This window comes from Lissotriton vulgaris, chromosome 2_1 (assembly GCF_964263255.1).
Source record: "Lissotriton vulgaris chromosome 2_1, aLisVul1.2, whole genome shotgun sequence".
NCBI lineage: Eukaryota > Metazoa > Chordata > Amphibia > Caudata > Salamandridae > Lissotriton > Lissotriton vulgaris.
Genome location: NC_141687.1, coordinates 1,263,335,547 through 1,263,361,311, shown reverse-complemented (window position 1 = coordinate 1,263,361,311; position 25,765 = coordinate 1,263,335,547). Strand labels below are relative to the sequence as shown.

The window sequence follows — 25,765 nt, the reverse complement described above, 5'->3', positions numbered from 1 at the left end:
CATTTTCACAAGGTGTCTCACACCACTCATGGCCTATACAGGTTTAATCCCATGGGGGAGACAATCCAGATAAGGGGGTCAAAAGCGAAAAATTTTGGGGGAAAAAAGGCCAAGTCCAACACGACTCCCCCCCAGCCAAAAGCCAGGGTAGACCGATCAATGCCTTGATGGGCTTCCCTGCTTGGGGCGGAAAAAGGTGGACGCAGGCCTGCAACTACAGGAGCACCTGCAGTCTCTCCTCCACTCTGGAACCCAATGGTTCTCTTTCGCAACCCTCCCTTCACCAACAGAACCACCCCACTGGTGTTCCCTAGTGGGATGTCTCTCCTTCCTAGAGTGGGAGGCTCTAGCCTCAGGCTTGTGATACTCTGGAACCACTCTCTTCTCTCCAAATTTCCACTGGTCCACCCACCTGGGGTCTACACCCTCAGAATGACCAGCCCTTAGGGGCGAGGCTCCCCTCCCCCTACTTCTCCTCCTTGGGTTCCTCCATCTCCTACGCCTGGGGACACCCTCACACAACTCTCTCCCCAACCTGGAGTCGAAACTCACAGGCTGAACCGGTGACAGGGGCGAGTCCTCCCTCTCCCTGCGCCCCCTCCCAGAATTCTGCACCCTCCTACCCGGAGAAGTACCCCTGGGAGTCACTTCCGGGGGGACTCTGGTTTCAGATGTCCCTCCCACCAGGGCAGGCAACTCCTGTCCCTGGCCACCCAACCCGGGATCTATGCCCTGTGGCTGAGCCGGTGACAGAGAAGAGACCTTCCTCCCTCTGCACCCCCTCCCAGAGTTCCGCACCCTCCCACTGGAAGTGGTACCCCTGGGAGTCAATTTGGTAGGGACCTGCTTTACAGGAACCCCACCCTCCAGGCCAGGCAACTCCTGAACCCGGAACCCCAGTCCAAGATCTAGACCCTGTGACTGGTCAGTCCCCCGAACCACTGGAGCTCTGATTAATGATGCTCCGGGTTCTCCTGACATAAGGGGATCCCTCCCTCGGGATGACACATCGGGGCAGCCTAGCCTCCCAAGCTGGGGTTCTCTTAAAGAACACTCCAGGCCTGGTGGCCGCAGCTGGGGTACCTTGGGACACCTCCCCGCCTCACTCCCTTCAGGATCACTCCCCTCAGCCTTCCCAGACGCTCTGGCACTTACCCAGAGGTCTGCCTCCCGTGCAAGTTCCCTGGGGTCTGAGAACCCGCACTGCAACAGATGGTGACGCAGTGTTGGGAAACAACTCCTTAGCATGTGCTCCCGGATAACGGCATGGCACAGCCCTTCCCAATCCTCCACTGCTCTCCTCACCACCCAATCCTCCAGTACAGTCCAACACTCCTCCTCAAACTCTCCCCAGGACTGATGGGACAGCTTTCCCCTGCCCCTAAACACTAACCCGTCCTCCTCTTCCAGGGAATCAGGCACAGTCTCCTGGGCTTCGGGAGTGGGACACCTTGCACTGGACCTACACTCGCTGCCACCACTGGATCCCACCCACCTCGGTGAATCCAGACTCCTGAAACCACTCTCAGGGGTCAAACTACCCACCTGAGCTGATCTCTCTCTGGCGAAGGCCCTCTCCGCCTCCGCCATCCTCTCCAGCGCTAGGACTCTTTCAGTCTCTAGTCGCTGCTCTTCTACCCTCAGCTGCGCTAAGCCCTCGGCATGCCTGAGCTTTGCCAGCGCCAGCTGATACTCCCTCTCTTCTCGCCTATCTACCCACTCTTCTGGGGACAGGGAAAGGGATGGGGCAGTGCCCCCGGGACTGGACCCAGTGCGAGACTCCCTATCTTCGGTGTCCTCCACAGCTACTGGCATCTCTGCCCTCTCCAATTCTTCCTCCTCCTCGGAATAACTACCTCCCAGGGTTCTGGATGGGGATCCCTCTTTCTGGTCTCTAACCCACTGACCCTTCAACACCTCGGGGGGGTAGTCAGATAAGTCCCCATCAATCTCTAAGGGCTCTCCCCTCTTGAGGGCCTCATAGAGAAACAGGTTCCTCCTAATGTTCCCTACTGGGGGTATCCCTCTCTCCAGGAGGAAGTCTATCACCTCCTGTTCGGTGTATTCCATCAGTTCCACTTCCTGGTAAATCAACCCCATCGTGGCGAGGTACACCCGGGACACACCCTCCCAGTGGAACAAGGGGACAATTCACAACACTCTTCAGGAGGAAGCAATAAAGGACACAATAATCCCCACAACAAGGCTCGGATTACATCCAAAGCTCTATTTGCAGTGTAACCTGTGGCCGCTGTGGTACTGCGCAAACACAAGTCCTATCCCACCGCTCTGCCACCAAATGTTGGAATTGGGGGTTGCCCAAGACTCAAAGGGGGTAGCATGGCATCAAGCGGGCAGGCCAAACTTGGAGGACATGTGAAGCACTCACGCAGTACCCTCAGTCAACACACCAGGCACACTACAAAAGAGGCAGGACACCAATTTGAGTTGGAAAATTAAGCAGTTTAGTATCTCCAACCTGCAAGGCAAAAAGGAAGAATACACTGGTAATCACAACAAGGCGCCAACTGGCGCCAGAGCCAAGTACATCCTGGGGAATTATTTACATGGGACAAAAAGGGTTGAGTCCAAAGTCCATGCTGTAATAAAAATGGTTGGTTAAATGAACATTAGACCTGGGGCCAACCTGGCGGGGCCAACTCAGGGTCTCATCCTTAGGGGTAGGCTGTAATTGTAAAATACCACATTAGCATAGATATATATATCATGCACAATCACGCCAACCCAACCCCTGTAAAAGAAAACATCAGGGCATCATAGTACATATTAGACAGGAGCACCTGTAAGAAATCAGTACTACAGCTCACAAACTTGGGGCGCAGCCAGGGGCCTGGAATAACTCGTCAGGCCAGCATAGGGGCACACCTGTAATAAAAGGCACAAAAGCATACCAACACCCATCAAGTGTGAAATCACAGTATACCTGGGCCTCAATAACATTAGTGTAGGCATAACATTAGCATAACCACATCAGCAAGGTAATCAGCCTACAATTCAAACTAGGCACGGAAGCGCACCACACTTTGGCAGGTAACATGGACATGCTGCATTACTTTAGGGCAACCAATATCCTAACTAGGATTAACCATGGCAATTAACCCTTGCAGGACCCAGGGATAAACAAGCCACTAACAACCAGGCTAAATTACCCCAACCCTTCACTCCACAGGGCCTACACCTAGCCAGGGGTTAACTTGTCCCTGTACCAATCCCAAAAGGGGGGGTTTCAGTAATGTCCCGGTCTGGTTTAGGGGCCTAAACGGGGCCCCATAGAGCCAGCGAGGCTCAGAAACAGTTCCCAGGGGCGAGCACTAGTCCTGGGGTGAGCACCGACCCTGTGCCCCGACTTCCACACAGGTTAACCAAGTCCCCACTCACCGGGCTCTCCTCGATGGCTCCTGCGGGGTTCCCTCTGCAGGGGGGAAAACCAGGCACCGACAATGTGCCTCGAGTTGCAGGACTCCCCGGTGTTCTGCGCCGGTCACTCGGGCCCCTCCTCCTCTCGGGGGCCTGGGGGGCCACTATATGCAATGCCCTGGGGGGCGATCAGGGGGAGGCCTGCGCAGCTCTGGCGCTCTTTTCCAGGGAGGGGGGCAGGCACCGGCAATGTGCCTCGATGCCCCCTCCTCTCTCTCACAATGTCAGCCGGGCTTCGGGCCTACTCGAGGCTCCACTCCCCACTCAGGGACCCAGGGCTCTGCTCACCAAGACGCAGGGCTCCTTTCCCGGGGGGGGGGGGCAGGCACCGGCAATGCGCCTCGAGGCCCCTCCCTCCCTGTGGCATCACTCGGGCATCTCCTCTCCGGGGCCCAGGGGGGGGGGTCACTGAACGTCTGTGCGGCCCTAACGGGGCTTCCTTTTCTGGTCCCTTCCAGATCGGGGGGCGGCCTGGTACCGGCAGTGTACCCCGGCCCCGCCTACCTTCCCGGCCCCTCGCGTGGGGCACAGACCGGCGGGGTGGCCTCCCGCGACGGTCGCTTCACTCGGGGTTCCCTCCTCGTCACGGGGGCCCCGCAACGGAGCTTCACCCGGGTCCCCCTCCTACCTCACGGGGACCCGGGGCTTCGATTTCCCTTCTCCCGGCCTTCTCGGCCGATAACCAATCCCTGCGCGGCCTTCCGGGGTCACGGCCGCGCAGGCCAATCAGTGCGTGGCGGGGGCGGGCCGATGACGCGGTCAGGCCCCCGTCACGTGACGAGGTAGACGGCGGCTTCAGGGCCCAGCGCGGCCCTCACTCCACTTCGGCGGCCCTCTCCTGGCACCGGGGGCCGCCGCAACGAGGCCCTCAGCAGTGGGGGGGTCCCACACACGCCGGACCGCAGCGGTGAATCCCAGCGGCGATAAGGGGTAGGCTCCCTTGTAATTAATTAATTATATAGCGGACAGCGCGCCGAACCGAGGGTAGGCTCCTCAGCGCTAGTCCTCCTCACAGTTTCCTCAGCGCTCGCACAGCGCGATTCTCCTCAGCAGATGGCGCTATTTACAGCGCACTGCTCCTCCCTCTGCACGCAGCCAGAATAGAGACAGTTCAGTCAGGCTACACAGTACTTCGGCGCTTCACCGTGGTCGCAGTTCTCCTCACACAGCTGGCAAAGGGGCCACAGCTTCCTTGGGGGCACCAACCTCCCCAAAACAGCGCTTCCACAACACAGCGTCCGGTAGGCACACCTCACAGGGGCTCAATCCTCCCCAGGCGGCTCCACCCGGCCCAGCACTTCCAAGGGGGGCCACAGCTCCTCCAGAGGGGGTAGACAGTCCCACTGCAGTTCCTCAGGGGCAAACTCCTCACCTCCTGGGGGGAATCCAATTAACTCCTTCCCTTCCCAGTGCTCTTTCAGCGCGGCGCTGGCATGGTTCAAGATCCCAACTGTGACAGGGACCTGGGTAGGGCCCTCCCTTGTCAGAGGCCCATGGGGACAGCAGCGGGGGGGGTTTATAGGGGTGCAGGGCCCAGCTCACAGGCCCATGTGGCGGTCGCACCTCACAGCAGGTCCCCCTCCCTTCCTTGTCCCAGCGCTGACTGACCCTCTGGTGACACTTCCCCCTATTTATATCCTCCTCCCAGGCAGTGCCAGGACCTTCTAGAATGTTGGCACATCTAGCCTAAACTGGTTCTAGGGGAGGGGGTGAGCACCCTGGGTGCCAGGCTTTCCCTCCAAAACTAGGGGTAGCTGGGTAATGTTATCTAGACAGCTGACCTATGTCAGTCCAGTGGCAAAACCCATGGCCATGGCATCCATTTTAAAAGCAATACATTTCAGTCAGGTGCGTTTTCAAAATGGGGGATATTTACAAGTGCTCACATTATGTCAGGTAATTACATTTTCACAAGGTGTCTCACACCACTCATGGCCTATACAGGTTTAATCCCATGGGGGAGACAATCCAGATAAGGGGGTCAAAAGCGAAAAATTTTGGGGGAAAAAAGGCCAAGTCCAACACTTTTCATCGCATACAAACTGTGTCTAATCTCACACACACCTGTCTCTGTTTCTTTCTTTATGACTTGCTTTACGATGAGGAGGTGCCCGTTTTTATTAAGGGTCCGTCGATATCTGATGGAACTACTGGGTCTTGCCGGATAGTTGATTGTGAGCTGAACAAACTAAAATATGGGCTTGTCATCATGACTCTGCTTTTTCTTTGTAGTGGAAATATGTGAATGGTCAACTGTAAAATAAGGAATGTTTTTCTAAAGCATAATATTTTGTATAAAAGAGAAGTCTGGCTTTGTAAGATTGAGCAGTCTCCTGAGAATATACACTGTGTTGTACTTCTAGGATTTCTGCTACTGGCTGCAGCCAATATATACGATCGTTGACTTCACCTAGAAGACTCTGTGGTTCTGTAGTCTGAAACAGGAAGAACTCGAAGTCTTCGGGTGTGTACCCTGGCACCGCTGGGTTCTTAAAACCCAGTACTTCAGTTGGCGCCCAACGTTGGGCGATTTCAGCGGAACCGGTCCAAGCCAGAGGTTCGTGAGGAGCTTCGTGTGAAAATTCTGGAGGAGGGCCGCCACTTCATCGACCCCTGTATGTCGATGTGGTCCGAAAGTCTTTGCTGCGAGGTTCCCCGCTTCCCGACGGCTACGAAGGTCTGCTGCCCTGACTATCGCCCTGTTTTGGACCCTTGATGATTGGTAGAGCGAAACGATAGACGAGTCTTCTGGTGATGTCATCGATATCTTCAGTTAAGTATGAGTGGAGCGTCTCCCAGTCCTTAGTTTGGTTCTTAGTTTTGGTATCCTTTTTGGATCGCTTTGATTTGGAATTTGCAAATCCCAAAGCCGAAGGACTCGTGTATTCACGAGACTATCGTATTCGATAATCCTTTGAAGTTTGAAGCTAGACTAGAGAGCGTAGATGCCTGGTCTTAGCAGATTTGGAAATATGTTTTGTTTTGGCTGTAGTAAGGATTCCTGATTGGAGGACTCGTGTCCGGTTCCTCCGATTGGGACCCCAACCTATGAACTCTATGTGAAGCATGGCGTAGGCCCTATCGCATATAATGAAGTATGGATCCGATACACCAGAAAAGATGGTGTTTTAAAATGGCCTCAATATGGTAGTTTTGACACAGAGATTTTGGATAATTTAGAGGTTAAACTTTTTAAGAAGGAAGCCCGGCCGGCAATGTTTGACTCTTTTCGCATGTGGCGCAAAGAAGCCAAACAGAGAGAAATGAAGTTAGCAAAGAAAAATAAACGAGAACGAGGTATGTCTATGGTACAAGCAGCGGTTGCGTTTAGGGATAATGAGGAAAAGCAAGAAAACGAACAAATGCTTAGGGTGAAGAAGTTAGCGGTAGACAGATGCTACCCAGTTTTGCCGCATAAAGAACAGGAAGGAAGGGAACATCTTGAGAAAGATCCTTTAATGTCACATCTCTTGAGTTCACCACCCCCTTATGCACAGAATGCTACGGCACCACCGCCACCAGTTGTGATTGCACAACCCCCAGTTGTTGTGCCACCTGTGATTCCACCACAGCCAACTCCTTTTCCGTTGGCTACTCTTCCTTTGGCGCAGCCTCCTCAGGGGCTGCCACCTTTGTCTCCTTCTTCGTCTGCTACTTCTACGCCTGTTCTTAATGTTTCCTCCATTCCGACTTTGACTTCTTCTTCTGCTACTGTTCCGTCATCTCTTATTCTTTCACCTTCTCCTTCTGTTAGACAACGAATGACTACTGCAGTTACTGGTTTCTTTTCTCCTTTGTTGGGACAGATGTCCCCTGTTATTGAGCGTAGACAGTCACGTAGTCAGTTGCCGAATATGGATGAGTGTGCGATTTTGGACCATATGGCGCGTAAATGGATTACGTACGATATGAGGTATGATCTTGAGGGTGTTATGCATGTCCTCCTTCAATGGGAAGCACCGAAGCAGCGGTACATTTTTGATACGATGTGTGCTTTTCTTGTTGAGAAATGGGAAGAGGAAGTAGGACAAGCTCCTGACAAGTTGTATAGCATACGTTCCGAGTTTGCGAAGGGAACGATTGTGAGTCCATCTGATGTTGAGAAAGCGGTTGCGACGTTGTTGTCATTTAGGAAAGCGTCTCCTTCTCGACAATTGTTTGAGTCTGATTCTTCAGTTGGGAGAATGGCACGACAATATCCGATGAGAGAAGTTCCTCCGGTGTGGAAGGAGGAAGTGGCTGCTGGTCCAGGTAATAGTCCGCCAGCTGTACCGGCTCATTTTCAGAGTGTTGGGTACATGTTCCGTGGAAACGTGCTGAAGTTTTAGCTACTAAGCAGTCTTTGCCTGATCCACGCAAAAATCCAGCAGGGTACTATAAAGAGTTGACTCAAACTGTGAGTTTATGTATTATGAATTTGGCGGACATCGACATGTTGTTTGGCAATGTTGTTCCACAACAGATTTGGAGTAAGATTCGTCATACGGATCATGCGGATGAATCAGGTGATACATGGGTTAATCTTAGAGACGCCGACAATAGACAAGTAGGCGGTGCTAAGCCTGAGGATTTGATTACTGAACTTCCTGAGAAAATGATTACGTATATGAAGACCTAATGCCCGAATTGCGTGTCAATTGGGACAAGTTGTCTGCATGTAAGCAGAAGAAAGACGAAACGTGTCTGACTATGATCTACGAAGAGACCTTCGTAGATCATAGTGGTCAGGATATGGCTACCGAGGGTGGTCAGAGATTGTTTGTTGACAAGTTTGTACATAATTTGCCTCCTGAATTGTGCAATAAGTTGAAGGATTCTGAAAGCGCTTGGGCTGTTTCCACGTCAGCCCAAATTTTGGCTACTGCCCAGTACTATGAAAATAGGCGCAAAGATGAGTTAGAGAAAGTGGATAAGAAGACTAAGGAATTGAAGACTAAAGTTCTTCTACAGCAAGCTTATCCACCCCGTATTACTAGTCAGCGCGATTAACAGCAGCCTCAGCAGTATTTGAGAAACTCGCAAAGAAACGAGTTTTCTCAGCAGCGTTTTCCGTATGGGCCTAATCAGTGTGCATATTGTAAAGAAGAGGGCCATTACAAGAATAGTTGTCCGGTTCTGTTACAAAGCACGAATGGTGCTTCTGGTGTGAGAGGTAGAGGTGCTCAATAAGTGCCTAGAGGTAGAGGTCGCGGACAGAATGTACGTCCTTTGCCTCCGCAGAACTCGATGAATAGTTTTGATCAACAGCAAAGTTCGTCTGGTAGGACAACACAGTACTATGTGGATGATTACTATGTTGAAGATGAAGAAGCAAATGGTAATGATTGTTAGGACAGCCATGGACAAAGAGAGGGAGTTGTTTCAGTTCCAGTAGATCAGAGTGGACCTTATGTTGACGTGATTACATCAGGTGTGTCAGAGCCTTTTCTGTTGGATACTGGTGCTACAAAGAGTTCTATTATGCATTCTAAACTCCCTGGTGCACCTTTGTCTGGCTTCGATAATGTTTCTGTAGGTTTTTCTGGCGCCCCCGTTACGAATCCGATTTCTGCTCCATTGTCTCTTTCTGTTGGTCCGCGTAAGATCGAAGCACCCCTTCTTTTGACTACAGGTTGTAATGAGAATTTGTTGGGATTCGATTTGTTAAAGAGATTGTATGCGACATTGTATTGTTCTCCATCAGGAGTACATCTTACTTTAGGTAAGAGAGTGATCTCTCCGATGTACATGTCGAAAGATTGTCTTCCATCTGAATTGTCTCTCTTACCAGATTCATTGTGGGCTATGGGTCCAAATGATGTGGGTCTATTGGACATTCCTCCATATGTCGTGACACTGAAGGCGAATGCTAAGTTACCGCGCATTCCACAATATCGCATCTCGAGTGATGGTAAGCGCGCACTTTTAGCGATTATTTATGGTGTGAACGAAAAGGGTGTCATTGAGGAAACGAGAGGTAATGTGTGCAATAGTCCTGTTTAGCCTGTTCTGAAGAGAACTGATCCTTCACAGCCTCCTGTATATAGGTTTGTCATCGATCTTCGCGAAGTGAACAAAATTGTCTTTCCACAATTTCCAGTTGTGCCCGACATTACAGCCTTTTTGACTCTGATTCCAGCTTCTGCCACATGGTTTTCGGTGATTGACTTGAAGAATGCTTTCTTCAGCATCCAGATTGCCATGGAGAGTAGGGACATTTTTGGATTCTATTTAGGAGGTCGCAGTTTTCGCTTTAAACGCGCTCCTCAAGGCTATTGCGAGAGTCCATCGATCTATAGTCAAGCTTTGAAGACACAACTTGATCTGTTGATCTTACGTGATGGGCAGCCCTTATTCAATACGTAGATGATTTACTAGTCGCTGCTGACACTGAGGAGATTTGCAGGGAAGCTACTTTGTCGTTACTATGTCACTTGTCTGATTGTCATCACAAAGTTTCTCTCTTGAAGTTGCAATTTTGTCGACAAGAAGTAACCTACTTAGGTCACCTCTTATCGAAGGAGGGAAGGAAACTGATCACAGAAAGAATTCAAGCTATTGCGAAAATGAGTGTGCCTACGACACAGAGAGAAGTACGTGCGTTTTTGGGTATTACGTCGTATTGTAGACAGTGGATTCCTAATTTTTCTTTGTTAGCGAAGCCTTTGATAGCCCTTACTTTTAAGGATACTCCAAATCCTATTCCTTGGACTGACGAATGTCAAACGAGCTTTTCAGAATTACGCAATGCGTTGTGTTCGGCTCCTGTGTTGGGTACTCCCGACTACAGTAAGCCTTTCACATTGTATGTTCATGAGAGAGAGGGATGTGCATTGTCAGTCTTGACTCAGCAGTTTGGCGATAAGCAACGTCCATGTGCGTATTTTTCATCGACTTTAGATCCGGTAGCTAGAGCATTGCCGAGTTGCTTGAGAGCTACGGCGGCAGCGGCTGTTTCAATTCGACAGTCTGCTGGTTTGGTTATGGATAACACGTTAGTTGTTATGGTTCCACATGCAGTGGATACCTTGTTGAACCGTACGAAGACACAGCATTTAACTAGTGCTCAGTTGTCGGGTTATGAGTTAACGTTGTTAGCGAGTCATGTGCACATTAAACGATGCAACACGTTGCATCCAGCCACATTGTTGCCGATTTCAGTTGAGACAGATGATGATAATGAAGAACAGCATGACTGTTTTCTTAGAACTGAAGAAGAAACGAAAGGGAGAATAGATTTGAGGGATACTCCTCTTTCTGAATGTGATGGTACTTTATGGGTTGATGGTTCGTGCTTTAAGTTGTCAAATGGTGATACGACTGCAGCTTATGCTGTTACGACTTTGCATACGATTGTTGAAACTGCACGTATTCCACATAATTCAGCACAAGCAGCAGAATTGATTGCACTTACGAGAGCGTGTGTGTTGTCGAAAGGTATGAGAGTGACCATATATACTGACAGCCAATACGCTTTTGGCGTGGCTCATAGCTTTGGACGTTTGTGGCGTGAACGTGGGTTCTTAACTTCGCATGGGACAAAGATCCAGCATGGACAGTTGGTGAATGAACTTCTTGAGTCACTGACCTTACCGTTACAAGTTGCGATTGTGAAATGCAGTGCACACAAAAAGGTTACTGATGATGTTTGTCGTGGTAATGTATTTGCTGATGAAATCGCAAAAGAAACAGCAAAAGATGTAATTAATCGATTGTATGTAGCAGGTCCTGCAAGATGGGTTGGTGATGTTGGAATGTGTGAAGATACGATTGAGAGTGTGAAATCCATTCAAGCTGAAGCTACAGAGAAAGAGTTGAATGAATGGAGAGAAAGTAAGGGTAGATTGGATTCGAATGGTTGTTGGATTGATTTGTCAGAACATCAGAGATGGTTGTTACCCGATGCATATGTGCTTGCAGTGGTGACAATGGCTCATGGAATGGCACATATTAGTGTGAAAGGGATTTGTAAGTTGTTGGCTTTGGTTTGGCAAAATGCGAGAATTCCAAAATGTGCAGAGAACTTGGTGAAGAATTGCATGGTGTGTCTGAGATACAATCCTGGTAGGGAAACTCCAACTCCAGCTGGTCATTTTGCGCCTCCTACGTATCCGTTCGAGGTTTTGCAGCTAGATTTCATTCACATGGAAAGGTGCAACAATTTGAAATACGTACTCATTGTTGTTTGTGCCTTTTCGAGATGGGTAGAACATACCCCCTAAAGGACAATACTGCCATATCCACAGCTAAAGTCCTTGTCAAGGAATTCTTCCCTAGATTTGGAATGCCGAGAATGTTCTGGAGTGACAATGGAAGTGAGTTTGTGGGTCGAGTGATGAGGAAAGTATGTGAGGGGCTAGGCATCTAACAGAAGTTCCACGCTGCAAATCACCCCCAATCAGCTGGTTTAGTAGAATGCTATAATGGCACATTGAAGTTGAAACTAGCAAAGATTCAAGCGAGTTCTGGTCTTAAATGGCCTGACGCTCTGCCTTTAGCACTCCTATCAACGAGAATGACTATTCACTTGCGAGCGGGACTTAGTCCCTACGAGATTGTGTTTGGCCGTCCGGCCAATATATGGGGAGTGCCAAGGCCAAAAAAATACAGTGAACTCGAACATCCTGTACTGCTTGATTATCTGTACGAATTGATGGCTAAATTGCGTGTTTTACACCAACAGGTGCATAAAACTCTGCCTCCGGTCTCTGAAGCTCCAGGACATCCTATTGATCCTGGATCGTGGGTGCTGATCCGGAACTTCCAGAGGACAAAGAATAACCAGCCCCGTTGGACCGGACCTCACCTTGTTCTTCTCTCAACGAGATCAGCTGTTCGAGTAGAAGGCAAAAAGCACTGGATCCACGGCGTACACTGTAAGAGGGTCCCACTGCCTCTCCTGTACGACTGTAGGATCTAGGAGAGTATCGCTGACTCTGAAACTGAGACTGTGCCTCGTTTTCTGCCTTTTAGCGATGCACGTGTAAAAGGAACAATTTCTGAACAAGAGAGCGACAATATCTTGCAAGAAGCTGTGCCACCGTCAAGTCGATTGAACACTACAGAGCCTGATTTCTTGTTTCAGAACCAGACAGTACATCGAAGAAGCCGTTATAATCTGAGGCTGAGAACTATGGACAAATAAAAATTCTTTTTCTATTTTTGAATGTGCAGCTCTCTCATCTTAGAAACTTGCTTATTTTTGTTTTTTGAACTGCCATCTGGTTCAGCTGCTAGGGTCGCGGTTGCTTAAGTCTTTGGAGTGCAGCTGAAGACGTTAGGTCAACAGTTCTGGTTGGTCTAAGGGAGTTGCCCTGGACTGACAGAAGCATTCCTTATCAGAAACACCCTACCGCCGCGGACAGCTACTTAGAGAGGATGGAGTTTTTCAAGATGGAGAGACCTGTCAAACAGATGAACTTTAAAGCCAGAATGTGTATATTAATGACAAGAAAACGATTTTTGATATTATGCATTTTTATGTTGCTTAGTGTAATGATGTTTTTAATAGGTTATGTTTTATTCTCTTTTCAAGTGACCTTTGCACCCACTACACAGCCCATACCTCCTCCTACTGTTTCTTCGCATTCTTTTCACCCTCTGCCTGAGCATGAGTCCACTAGAAGATTAGAGTTTATCAATAACTCTTTCATCCAGCTTTTGCACCAACACCAATTAGTAGTGAACACAACTAATTGTTGGGTGTGCGGTCTTATGCCACATACAACAGATAAAGGTATCCTATACTTGGTATTACCATTTAGCTACAATGGTTCTTTGTGGGCGTTTCAGACGATGTTCATATATGCTATTGAACCATATCCTCCGCGTTCCACGAGAAGTAACTCGAGCAACAAAGCATTAGTAGTAGGAATTGCAAATATGAGCAGAACAATTGACTCGTATAGAATGATTCCTAGAGATGAGTTGCAAGCTTTTGTTAGATGGAATGTAACAAAATATGGAGTTGCTTTGAGTGAGAACCAGCGAGCAAAGAAATCCTCCTCGATTTGGATCATACCCCATCAGGGTCACCTATGTCTGCAAGGTAATGGCAAGAATCCCGGAGCTCAGTTAGGGAGAAGTATCTGCACGGAAACGTATGTTTTTGCGTCCCAGACTTCCCCCTCTGTTTCTAGCAGCTAAGGGTACCTATTTCATCTGCCATGATAGAGCCTATACATGGTTGCCCCCTGACTTCTCGGGCACATGTTTTGTTTCGTTCTGGTTGCTTCCCACCTACACGTCTACAGCAGATTACCACAGGACAAGGATAGTTAGATGTGTCGTGAGTGAAGAAGACACTGCAGGACAAGAATTTGGAGATTTCGTGAAGGGTTTTCTGCCGTTTTGGGGACCTATGGTTAATTTATTTATTTATTTTATATTCTTATAAAGCGCCAGACTAGACTCCCGAAGGGGTATCTCTGCGCTATTGCTGTGCCACGAGATTGTGCAGGTTACGAGAGCATGATAGTTAAGGAGTGCCGAAACTGAAGGTAATTTATTTATCGGGATATAGGTAAGTCTTTAAATTCTTCCGGAAACACAGATGACTGGAGATTGATCTGAGTTCTGGGGGCAAAGAATTCCAGAGTATTGGGCCGGCATAAGCTAATGCACGGCCACCTTGTCTGGTTTTTTTTATTCTTGGTGTCTGTAAGAGCTGCTGATGAGTAGAGCGCAAAGAACGCCCCGGGATGTAGGGCTGAAAGATCTTTGTCATGTACTTCGGGCCCTCTCCTATCCTGCTCTTATGGATTGTGCATAGAGTCTTAAATTGGACTCGCTTCCTCACTGGAAGCCAGTGGAGTCTCTTCAGCAGGGGGTTTGAAGGAGTCCTAGCTGGAACATTCAGGACAATCCTTGCTGCTGTGTTTTGGATTACTTGCAATTTACTGAGCTGCTCCTCGTTTGCTCCGAGGAGCAGCCCATTGCAGTAATCCACCCTGCTGATAACCAGAGCCTGCACGAGCGTTTTTCTATGATGGTCTGGTATATAGGGGAAGACTCGTCTCAGCATCCCGATAGCCCGGAAACAGGTACCAGCCACCTGATTGACATGTCCCTTGAAGGTAAGTTGCTGGTCAAAAAGTACTCCCAGGTTCCTGACGGAACTCTTGGGGGTGGGGACAGGGCCAAGCTCCGCGGGCCACCAGTCAGATGACCAATATGTCGCTGCTTGCCCGAAACACATTACCTCCGTTTTCCCCACGTTGCACTGCAGACAGTTAGTTGACATCCAGTCTGCAATGGCTCTCATACCATCTGCAAAAGTTCTTTTTATTGCAGCTGTGAGAGTTTTAAACGGGAAAAGGAGTTGGGTGTCGTCAGCGTACGACACCGGGGTGAACCCGAAAGATCTAGCCAAGTTGGCTAGGGGTGCCACATACACGTTGAAGAGTGTAGGACTAAGGCATGAGCCTTGTGGCACTCCCTTATTGAGCTCCCTTAGTGTGGATTTGTGGGAGCCCAGCCTAACTTCTTGGACACGACCAGTCAGAAAGCTCTTCATCCAGGTCAGAGCCTCTCCCTCCACACCCACCTCACCTAGGCGGTCAAGGAGCACCGTGTGAGACACCGTATCGAAAGCGGCGGAAAGATCCAACAGCACCAGAATCAGGGAGCTGCCCTCATCCAGTGCCATTCTGATGTTGTTGGTCACTGTCTGAAGGGCTGATTCTGTGCTGTGGTTAGGCCTGAAACCAGATTGTGAGTGGTCCAGGCCTTCCGTCGCTTCCAGATGTTGAGAAAGAAAGGTGTTCACATGTCTCTCTGTAACCTTACCCAGGTGAGGCAGGAGGGAGATCCGTCGTAAATTGGAGAGGTCAGTCCAAGGAGAGGATGCCTTTTTTCTGATCGGGTTCACCACTGCCCTTTTCCAATCTGCAGGGACCTGGCCTTTAGTTAGGGAGATGTTAATCACATCCAACATGTGCGGACCCAAAATAGGGATCATGGGGCCGACCATTTTGGTTGGAATAAGGTCATTAGGCGACCCGGATTTAATGTGGCTGCAGAGTGAGAGGAGCTCTGTGTTAGTGATCGGTGGAAAGGATGAAAGGGTGGATTTGTTACCAGATACAGATGTTTGAGGATAAGGGTGGCCAGTGTTGGAGGATTTTATAGCAGCATTGGCAACCACTATTTTTTCGTAGATGTTATTTATTTTATCCTCAAAGTATCTCGAGACTTCATCACATAGGTCTTGTGAAAATTCCTCTGAGCTGTCACAGGCAGTTGGCTTAATGAAATTCTGCAGGATGTTGAAAAGCTCCTTAGAGTAGTTGCCGGCCTGTGCAATCTGCTGTGTTAGGTGTTGCTTCCTGGCTTGCTTTATATTTTTGTAGTACTTAGATTGAGTATCTTGGAAGGCTACTCTACTGCTCTCGGTCTTCCCTTTCCTCCAAGCTTTCTCAGCCCGTCTACAATTCTGCTTAGCTACCCTCAACTCATGGGTATACCAGCTGTCTTGCTTGGACACTGTGTATTGTTTGTGCTTAACAGTAGGAACATAAGGCAATTGACAAGGGTGGTTGAATCCACTATAGTTGAAACTGCCGGTGCCCTTAGTAATTTGACGGCTGAGCTCCAGTCGGATCGCCTTATGACTCTTCAGAATAGGGTCGCGTTAGACGTCATACTTGCAGACCGAGGTGGGGTATGTAAAGTGATCCAATCAAGTTGCTGTATTTTCATCCCCGATAACGCTCCGACAGTTTACCAGGCCATTTCCAAACTGCATAAAATCTCCGAATCTATCCACATGGATAAAAGGGATTGGTCATTGATGGGGTGGTTCTGGGAACTGATATCCGCCTGGGGATGGAAGATTCTGATAGTCATTGGGATGATCTTAGCCATTCTTTTTCTGTTTTGTCTGTGTGTACAATGTGCTCCTGCAATATGTGGCCTCTGTGCTACATCGTGTGTAAGGAAGCCTGTATCAAGAAATGAGCTAAGTAATAGGATGATGCTACAGCAGCATCTCAATGACTTTATGAATATAGACCTGGACTCAGATTAGCGTGAGTATAGGTTATTGCCTATGTAAGGGCAAAAGGAGGGTGTGTAGTACTGAAGATTCTGGACCCGTGTTATACACATCATCGTATCATGACGATTTTGGTATCAGCAGACCGGTAATGATTGAGATACTATGTACAAGCATTTCCGTCATGTTCGAGTGACGAAATCACCCTGAAATCGGAGTTTCCGTCTTGAACCCTCGGGTTCCATTTTGTGAGCGGCAGCCATTTTGTGATTGCCCTCATTTAGGCTATATGACTGAAGCCGAGATCAAGTCAGAAGGACACGTATACCTTTTCTGACTCCTCTGTGACCTGGGCGAGCTGAGTCCACTGCCTGAAGCAAAACCTGTTCGGCCAGTACCTTTCCCAGTGGCCGAATGAGATTAGCATCCAGGTGCACATGTCGTAAACCATTTCATCGCATACAAACTGTGTCTAATCTCACACACCTGTCTCTGTTTCTTTCTTTATGACTTGCTTTACGATGAGGAGGTGCCCGTTTTTATTAGGGGTCCGTCGATATCTGATGGAAATACTGGGTCTTGCCGGATAGTTGATTGTGGGCTGAACAAACTGAAATATGGGCTTGTCATCATGACTCTGCTTTTTCTTTGTAGTGGAAATATGTGAATGGTCAACTGTAAAATAAGGAATGTTTGCCTAAAGCATAATATTTTGTATAAAAGAGAAGGCTGGCTTTGTAAGATTGAGCAGTCTCCTGAGAATATACACTGTGTTGTACTTCTAGGATTTCTGTTACTGGCTGCAGCCAATAAATACGATCTTTGACTTCACCTAGAAGACTCTGTGTTTCTGTAGTCTGAAACAGGAAGAACTCGAAGTCTTCGGGTGTGTACCCTGGCACCGCTGGGTTCTTAAAACCCAATACTTCAGAACACAGGCTGTGGCCTGGCCGGTCAGTGTGGGGGCAGGGTGGGGAGGGCTTATGTGGGTAGCTGCCAACATGGTTGGCAGGTGGCGGTGCGCAGGAGCAGTGGTAGTGGGAGGGGGTCTGTACAGGATTGGGTGGGGGGCAGGCAGGGGCCTTTCATCCTTCTGGGGCCAGTTTGGACTGGGGTTTAGTTCTGCTGGCGCTGGGGAGACATGGCGGACGTCGGGCACTATTTGGAAGGGAGATTGCAGTGGAGGATTCGGGGATGGGTCCTGGGGTGCCGCGCGGAGAAGTGCCCTCGGGGGAGGCACGGAGGGGGGTGGCCAGGTGGCCTGGAGTGGAGGGTGGGGATTGTCATTTATGGCAATAGAGGCCGCTTGGGAAACTGGTTCGGCATTGCACAGCGGGCTTGTGGATAGCCGCCTTTGGGTGAGGCAGGCCGGGACTGGAAGCGAAGGGCGGCAGTTGAGCAGCATGTCTGGTTCTAGGACGGCTATTAGGCATGGCCGATGAGAGGGTCAGCTGGGGGTTCCACGGGCGCCCAGCTTCATTGCATGGGATTGCCTGCTATGTGTTGCACGGTACCCTACTAGATGCCCTGCAATATGCCAGAGTGCGGGCGGGGGCTGGTTGTGTGAGTGGTAAGATTGAATTTGTTTATTTACTTATTAATGCGTGTTTATGTAGCGCAGACTTTACCCAAAGGTGTCATAGCGCTTCGCAATAGGAACAGTAATGATACACAGGAGACAATTACAAGTGAACAAATTACAAAAGCAAAACGTTGTCAAATGTCAAATGTCAAAAGCTTTTATATAGCGCAACAATTCACCAAAAAGGTCTCAGGGCGCTTGGCAGGGAACGGCAATTAACCGTTGCAGGGGACAAAAAGTGGGTGAGAGGGAGATTACTTGGGAAAGAGCCAAGTTTTCAGGCTCCTACGAAAATCTAGATGGTTAGAGAGAGACAGCAAATGGGAAGGCAGTTTGTTCCATAGCTGCGGAGCCAGATAGGAGAAAGCCCTACACCCGTTTCTGGAGGTACGCGCCTTAGGTTGAACAAGAAAGGATTTCGTACTTGAACGTAAAGTTCTAGACGGTTTATACCACGCTAATTTCTTTGCCAGATAGGAGGGGCCTATACCATAGAGGAGTTTGTGGGTGAGACTTAGGATTTTAAACTGACATCTTTGCCGCACTGGGAGCCAGTGTAGTTTTTTTAGGCTAAGTACAGAGGCAGACCTTGGAGGTAATCCCAGTACCAACTGGGCTGCCGCATTCTGTAATATTTGGAGTTTAGTAAGCACACCTTCATTGATTGACATAAACATGGCGTTACCGTAATCTAGACGGCTGATAATAAGCCCCTGAACCAGAGGTTTTCTTGCCTCTAGAGGTAGCCATTTAAAGATTTTACGCAGTTGTTTAATTATACCATAACACATGCCTGATATTTGGTTCACATGTGCTTTCATTGAAAGAGTGCTGTCTAGCATAATGCCCAAGTCACGTACCACTTCTTTTGGCTCTGGGCAAGGACCAAGTTCGTGAGGCCACCACTCCTGGGACCAAATGGTTTTGGCTGAGCCAAATAGCAGGGTTTCGGTTTTGCTATAATTAAGCTGGAGCTTGTTATCACTCATCCATCTGGTAATATGGACCATGCACTGCTTGAACCTTAGACATGTGTCCGGACACCGAGAATTGCAGGTAATTAATACCTGCGTATCTTCGGCGTAGGAAACTGTGGAGAAGCCATAGGATTTTATGATATTGGCCAGTGGGGTCACATATAGGTTGAACAGAAGGGGGTTAAGAATCGACCCCTGCGGTACCCCCACAGTGAGAGGCCTATTTCCAGACACATGGGTGTCCATTTTGAGATAGGTATAGCGGCCGGTGAGATAGTCTTCGAACCAGGCTAAGGCATTGCCCCTGACACCAATCTCCCACAGACGATGTTTCAGAATGCTGTGGGAGATGGTGTCAAAGGCTGCCGAAAGATCCAACAGGATCAGAATTGCTGACTCACCTCTATCCAGGGAGAGCCGAATGTTGTCAACTATCTCAATGACTGCGGTCTCTGTACCATGTGCGGCGCGAAACCCTGACTGTGAAGGATCAAACAGAGCATGTGTCTCAATATAGGTGGTAAGTTGTTTATTCACCAGATGTTCCAGTACTTTCCCAAAGAAAGGTAACAGGGATATAGGCCTATAATTGGATAGGGTGGAAGGGTCACTGTTGGACTTCTTGAGAATAGGCTTGACCTGGGCTAACTTCCATCTACTAGGAATTGAGGCACTTTCAAAGGAGCGGTTATAGATGTCAGACAACGTGCCGGCCAAAACCGGGAATATCCCACTACATCTAAGAGGAGGCAATAAATCGGTAGGAGAACCTGATTTAATTCTTTTTAGGGCTTCTAATACTTCGTCCGAAGTGGTAGGCTCAAGTTCAGTTAGGGACGGAGAGTGAGTAATGTCAGTGAAAGCCATATTCTCTTGAGATACTGTGCCTAATATGGGCCTATCCTGATTATCTACTGGGAAAGAGGAGTAGATTGACTTGATTTTGTTGTCAAAATAACAAAAAGTGAGTTTACCCACTCTGAGGTGGGACTAAAGGTGGAGCGCTCCACTAGGGGGGAAGTGAACTCTTTCAAGATTTTATACAGTTCTTTGTTTGACTTGGTCGCTTTATTTATTCTTTGAGAAAGGTAGTGTGTTTTTGCTTTCTTTATGTTTTTTAGATATTTAGAATGAAGGAGTTTGTATTTATCGCGGTCTTCTTGCGTTCGGTTCTTCCGCCAGCGTCTTTCAGCTGTTCTACAGGTCGCTTTCTCACACTTCAGGTCCTCAGTAAACCAAGGTGAAGCAGTGCTCTTAGCCTTAACAGAGGTTTCTGGGATGATTTCATCTAGAGTGTTTTTTATAGATGTTTCCATTTGGGTTACCATAAGTTCGATATTCTCATGGTTGTTGCTGGGAGGTATGAAGTGAGACGAAAATGCCTCAGGAGTTAGTTTATGCCAAGGACGGATAACTACTATTTCTTTCTGAATGGTTGTCCTTGACCCTAGAGGTATAGGAAATTTAAAGTTTATTAAAAAGTGATCGGTCCAGGTCATAGGCATGGGTAATTCACAAGTAAAATTGGCAAAGTTAGTAAAAATTAAATCTAAGGAGTGGCCAGCTTGGTGAGTTGGGTTGGTTACCCTTTGTGTAAGACCCAATGTGTCCAGAGAAGCTATGAGGTTACAGGAATCTGTGTTATGCAATTGTTCTGCGTGATGATTAAAATCACCAAGCAGAATAAAATTATCAGTCGCCAGTACATGCGGTGCTAACAGATCTAAAAGGGTATTGACGAATTTTGATTTATCTCCCGGTGGTCTATAACGTTAAGTTATAGACCACTATAACGTTAAGTTACAAGAGGCAAAAGTGACAATGGTGAGCAACAAAATTCAAGAGGTAGCAAACGGTGCATTACATGAAGAAAAAGTTGCAGGAGGCAAAAGTGAGGGGGATTGTATCCCGGGCTACGGGGGGTTCAATGGAAGTGAAGGAAGGCTGGGGGGGTCGGGAGTGCGTAGTGAGGGAAGGGATTTACGGTGGGCGGTTCCTCAGGGGGGGAAAGAGCCTTGGGGGCAGGGCTGGATATTTCGAGCACAAACACAGACACACTGACTAGAGGGAGAAGGCGCCAAAAGCATGCCAGGGGCACCAATTAGATAGCTATGGAAGAGGCAGCAACGGGGCGGATGGTAGGGCAAAGGAGGGAGGGGCTGGGTTGGGGGGAGGAGGCCGTCCATGGGAAGGAATGTTTTGGATAAGGATAACAGGGTGGGAGGAGGAATGACCAGTTTGCCATTCCTTCTGTTAAGGTACAAATTAAATAAACTCAGCCTCTGGAAATTTAAAGGTTGTGCTCTGTCGCCATGTTCGCTGTTAAGTTCTTAGTGCCAGCAAGCAGTTTTCAACGAGTGTCAGTTCAAGGATCACAACATTATTTTAAAAAACAAAACAAAAAAAACAACAGTTTTTTTTACTTTTGGAACCCCGCATACATAAAACACATTATTTTACGGGGCCACAAGCTGGTTGTGCCAGCCATAATAGGCAGAAGAAACCGTAAGATCCACTTCACTGGATGCGGAGCAAAAGTGAAGGCGACTTTTACTAAATTATTCTTTCTTCGAACGGTGAGTAGTCTGGGGCTATCCAGTCGAAACTAACTGTTTCAAGATGCCCAGCAACCCGTAACGTAACGGGCACAGCAGCTATCTGAACTGACACTAAACAAATTGGCCAAACAAAGGACGGTGACTTTTCTAAGCTCGTGTTTGAGTTCAGTTGACGAAAAACATATCGGAAGCTGTTGGACCATGAATGCTAAATGCAGTTCAGTTCTGCTGTGCTAGAGCTCGTTTCCCGCTGTGGGGATTGATTGGCCTCATGAGGTAAGCCAGGGTGAGAGAGGGCTGTGGCTTTCCCGTTTACCTTTGAAGGCCAGGATGTGCTCAGCAATGGGCAGCGTGTTCCGCAGGCGGGCAATGCTGGTCTGGACGGACTGGGCACTGCTCAGTACAGGAGAAATGGGCGGGAAACATTACAGAGTCCTTGTACCTTCCGTGGGAAAAACAAAGCAACTTCCATGGAAGGAAGAGCGTTACTAACAACAAGCTCTCGGCATTGCGTGGTGGGGGCGAAGGAACGGCTTCCTTTGAAGTCAGGGTAGTATCGGACACAGTTGTGCTTTAGTGATTGCTCTCTAAAGCACGCTCACGCGACTCACAGAGAAATGAGTTGCTGACAGCACAACTTGAAAACAGAGAGCCAACTCCTACCCACTGTTTACCAGTAGTGTTTACTCGGAGAAACTCGGGGCTAAATGTTTAGTCGATACAATTGTGTAATAAGCTCTCAAAAGTAAGCCATATGTTCTACAACAAGCTCTTGGCATTGCGTGGTGGGGGCGGGGAGCAGCATCGCGTGGCGGGGGAGCGGCTTCCTTTGAAGTCTGATGCCGATGCTCAGACAAATGGTGTGCGATGTGCGATGTGGCTGGAGATGTGCACACGCCTGGCTCACTTGCACAGTACCTAATCCGCAGTTTGGGTAGACTTTTGAAGCCTTACTATAATCTCGCGAAACAAGCATTGCTAAAGCAATGCTGTAGGCGAGACCTAAAAAGTAAAGAGTGCTCTTGAGGCATTGCTGATCACTGTGCCCTGAAATCAGAGGTAGCAAGAGCAGTGTTGTAGGTGAGGTATCAAAAGGCAAGCACTGCTATCCCTAGCTACGACCTATCAGACATCTACGCTGCTAACCCAAGGCACTCAGAGTTGTTCTGTTGAAAGCTCACTGCAGTGAATTAACACTCCATCCAACCATCTCTTCCCCCTCTTGGTGCATCTTCAGGTCCTTTGCATTTTGTGTGAGGATTTTGAAGAGAGAATGCATTGGTGGAACGTAACTTATTCTGCCCACTAGGTGAGGCCATGTTGCTGAAGCAGGACGTCTTGTTTTCATGATTCAAAGGCAACACATCATAGGATCAGCCTACAATGGAAATTATGTGGACGAGGAAATTGATTTCGATGCATGGTGCTTGCTTACATTCAACAGAAAAGCCTTCCTCACTACTATTGCAAATCACATAAATATGCCCCCTGTACAAAGGACTAAATAATATGTGAACTGCAATATTGATTCCTTTATTCGGATACATTCTTTCTCTTTCTCAACCACTTTTTCTCTTCCAGCCTCACCCTTTCTCCATAACCAACCAACCCACCCACCACCACTTACCTCTCGTTAGCGTGCAAAAATCAAACAGTTTAGTTTCAAGTTCTAAGCACACCCTGTTCACCTTAGAAAACATGAACAATGATCCTTCTTTGATAAAAGATTGCAGGATTTGAGAATATGCATGTAACTCTGGCCTTTTGTTATAGTACACAACTCTCTAACATAGAGATATGTATAGGGTAGGTGTTTAGCGTAATTAACTGCCGATTTGTTTTTAATGTAATATTATTTACAAATTGTAAGTGTATGGATATGTACGTCACTATTTTATGGAGCCTGTAAATAATGTATGTATTTCTATAGAAAACAGTTCTGAAGAAGATGTCATCACTAAAGCACCGAAACGTCGGGTCGACTGTTTGGTTCTTTTCTGTTTCTGAAATGTACATTGTGTTTTTAAAAATAACTATGGAGGCTAATCCCTCCTTTTTATAATAAAATTTGATGTTTTTAAAGTAATGTTTTGTCTTGTTGATATATAATACAGTGCTCTCCTGACGTACTTTGAATTGTGTCTTTGCTTTGATATATATCTTGTTTTGATTACACAAGTCAAGTCAAGTCAAATAAAGCTTTATTCGATTTTTACAGAGAAAACCATAAAAGCACATATAATACAATATAAAATGACTATGAAATGCGATCAAAAGACATGCTACGTATTAAAAACAAGTTAAAAGTTTAGGTTTATATAGAATCATGTAAAGTTTTTTTTTTTTTTTTTGACTGGTGGGGAACACAAGACAGTTAATTCATTGATGCTCTGCACCTTACTGCAAATTTCAAAAAGCTACTAGCTGCATTGATTGTAAGTTCATCTTCAAGCATATATAGCTTAAGTAAGGCTGGCCGGCACTGTCTTAAGCCCCACAATTTGAGGAGCGGAAGAAGATGTTTCCTTCTACCCCAGTCATAGAATTTACAGAATAAAATAACGTGAATGTTGGATTGTTTAGAGACATTGTCACAAGGACAGACCGCCGGTGTAACCGACCAATCGTTTACAGTGGGAAATGTTAGTAGGCGGAAGAAGCAGTCTGTCCTCATCCTTGTCAGCAGCATTCTCGTATAGGGGGTAATGAAGGGAGAAAGATAGGATGGGATGCCGTCATCATGTAGTAAGAGGTTGTGGTTAGCAATCGATTGTTTGTTACCTTCAAGATAGGAACGTCTGTCTGTAAGTAAGCCTAAACAGCGAGCTTTAAGGTCTTTTTTGGAAATCGTTTGGCACGTTGTGGGGTTAGTAAAGTTTTGATTACACATCCACATAGGTGGTCAGAGTGATATTGTATATTTGTAGTAGGGACCATTATTGCTTTGTTATATCGCACTCTGTCCCAATTGGATTTGAGGGTATCTCCTTTTGTTTTTTGTCACCTTAGAAAACAAAAAGATGGAAGATTCATGAGAATCCAGGGCTTTGTGCACACTCCTTGTCAATTGTATGTTGTTCTCTCTTTGCATACTACACAACAGTCTGAGAAGCCAAGAATCCGATAGTGTCAGGACGTTCAAACAGATTTTCTTCAACTGTGACAATAAAAATGGTCTGAGTTGTGCTGTTCAATTTTGAGTCTTTTACATTTTTAATTATTTCTCATTTCAGACATGGAATGTGCAGATGTGCCTCTTCTGACACCAAGTAGCAAAGAGATGATGTCTCAGGCATTGAAAGCCACCTTCAGTGGGTTCACAAAAGAGCAGGAGCGGCTCGGAATACCCATAGGTAAGCAGCAGCACCATGAGGGACCCCATGTTCCAAAACAACTCCAGGAATGGTAACAGCAACATTATTTATGGTCTTTGTATTCGTTCAGTGTCATCAGGACAAAGATAGATCAACACGGCCTCGCTGTGCATTGATTTCGTATTATGAGCTGGAGAAAAATCAGTACGGCATTATGGGCCCGAAGTAGGTCGGTCGGTAACGGCCGAAAATCGGTATTTTCGGCCGTTACCGATCGGTAAACAGGTGAATGGCATGTAGGGGGCATTATTTTACCGAATCGGTGAAATTACCGATTCGGTAATTTTACCGATTCGGTAAAATAAAAAATCGGTAAATTTACCGATTCGGTAATTTTACCGATTCGGTCAAATAAAAAATCAGTAAATTTACCGATTCGGAACCACCCATATGTAGGTGGGACTCTTCAGAGTCCCAGGAGCCTTAACGAATCGGTATTTTACCATCAAATCCAATTTGATGGTAAAATACCGATTCCGGTGTGCATGCACATGTGTGCATGCACACCTATGCCATGTGACAGGCAGACCTGCCCTTAGGGCAGGTATGCCTGCCACATGGCACCCTTGCCTGTTTTGGGGGTGCCAGAGGGTGTCAAAGTGACACCCTCTGCACCCTTGTGAAAATCGGTATTTACTGATTCGGTAAATACCGAATCGGTAATGCCCATTCATTCCTATGGGCTTCAAAGCCCATAGGAATGAATTGGCATTACCGATTCGGTATTTACCGAATCGGTAAATACCGAATTCATCTGATTCGGTATTCCACCACATCTGGAATACCTACATGTCGGACCCATTGATTTACCGATTTTAAATTACCGAATCGGTAAAATTCGGTAATTTAAAATCGGTAAATCG

General features: G+C 47.5%; 1 protein-coding gene across 1 annotated transcript in view; it reads left to right on the top strand.

Moving 5' to 3' along the window:
• Positions 1–25,765, top strand: part of ETS1 (ETS proto-oncogene 1, transcription factor) — an 811,579-nt gene that overhangs the window by 458,110 nt on the left and 327,704 nt on the right. The window contains exon 2 of the mRNA XM_086956985.1: positions 24,762–24,881. Coding sequence (XP_086813111.1) covers positions 24,762–24,881 — 120 coding nt within the window. The remainder of the gene's footprint in view (positions 1–24,761; positions 24,882–25,765) is intronic.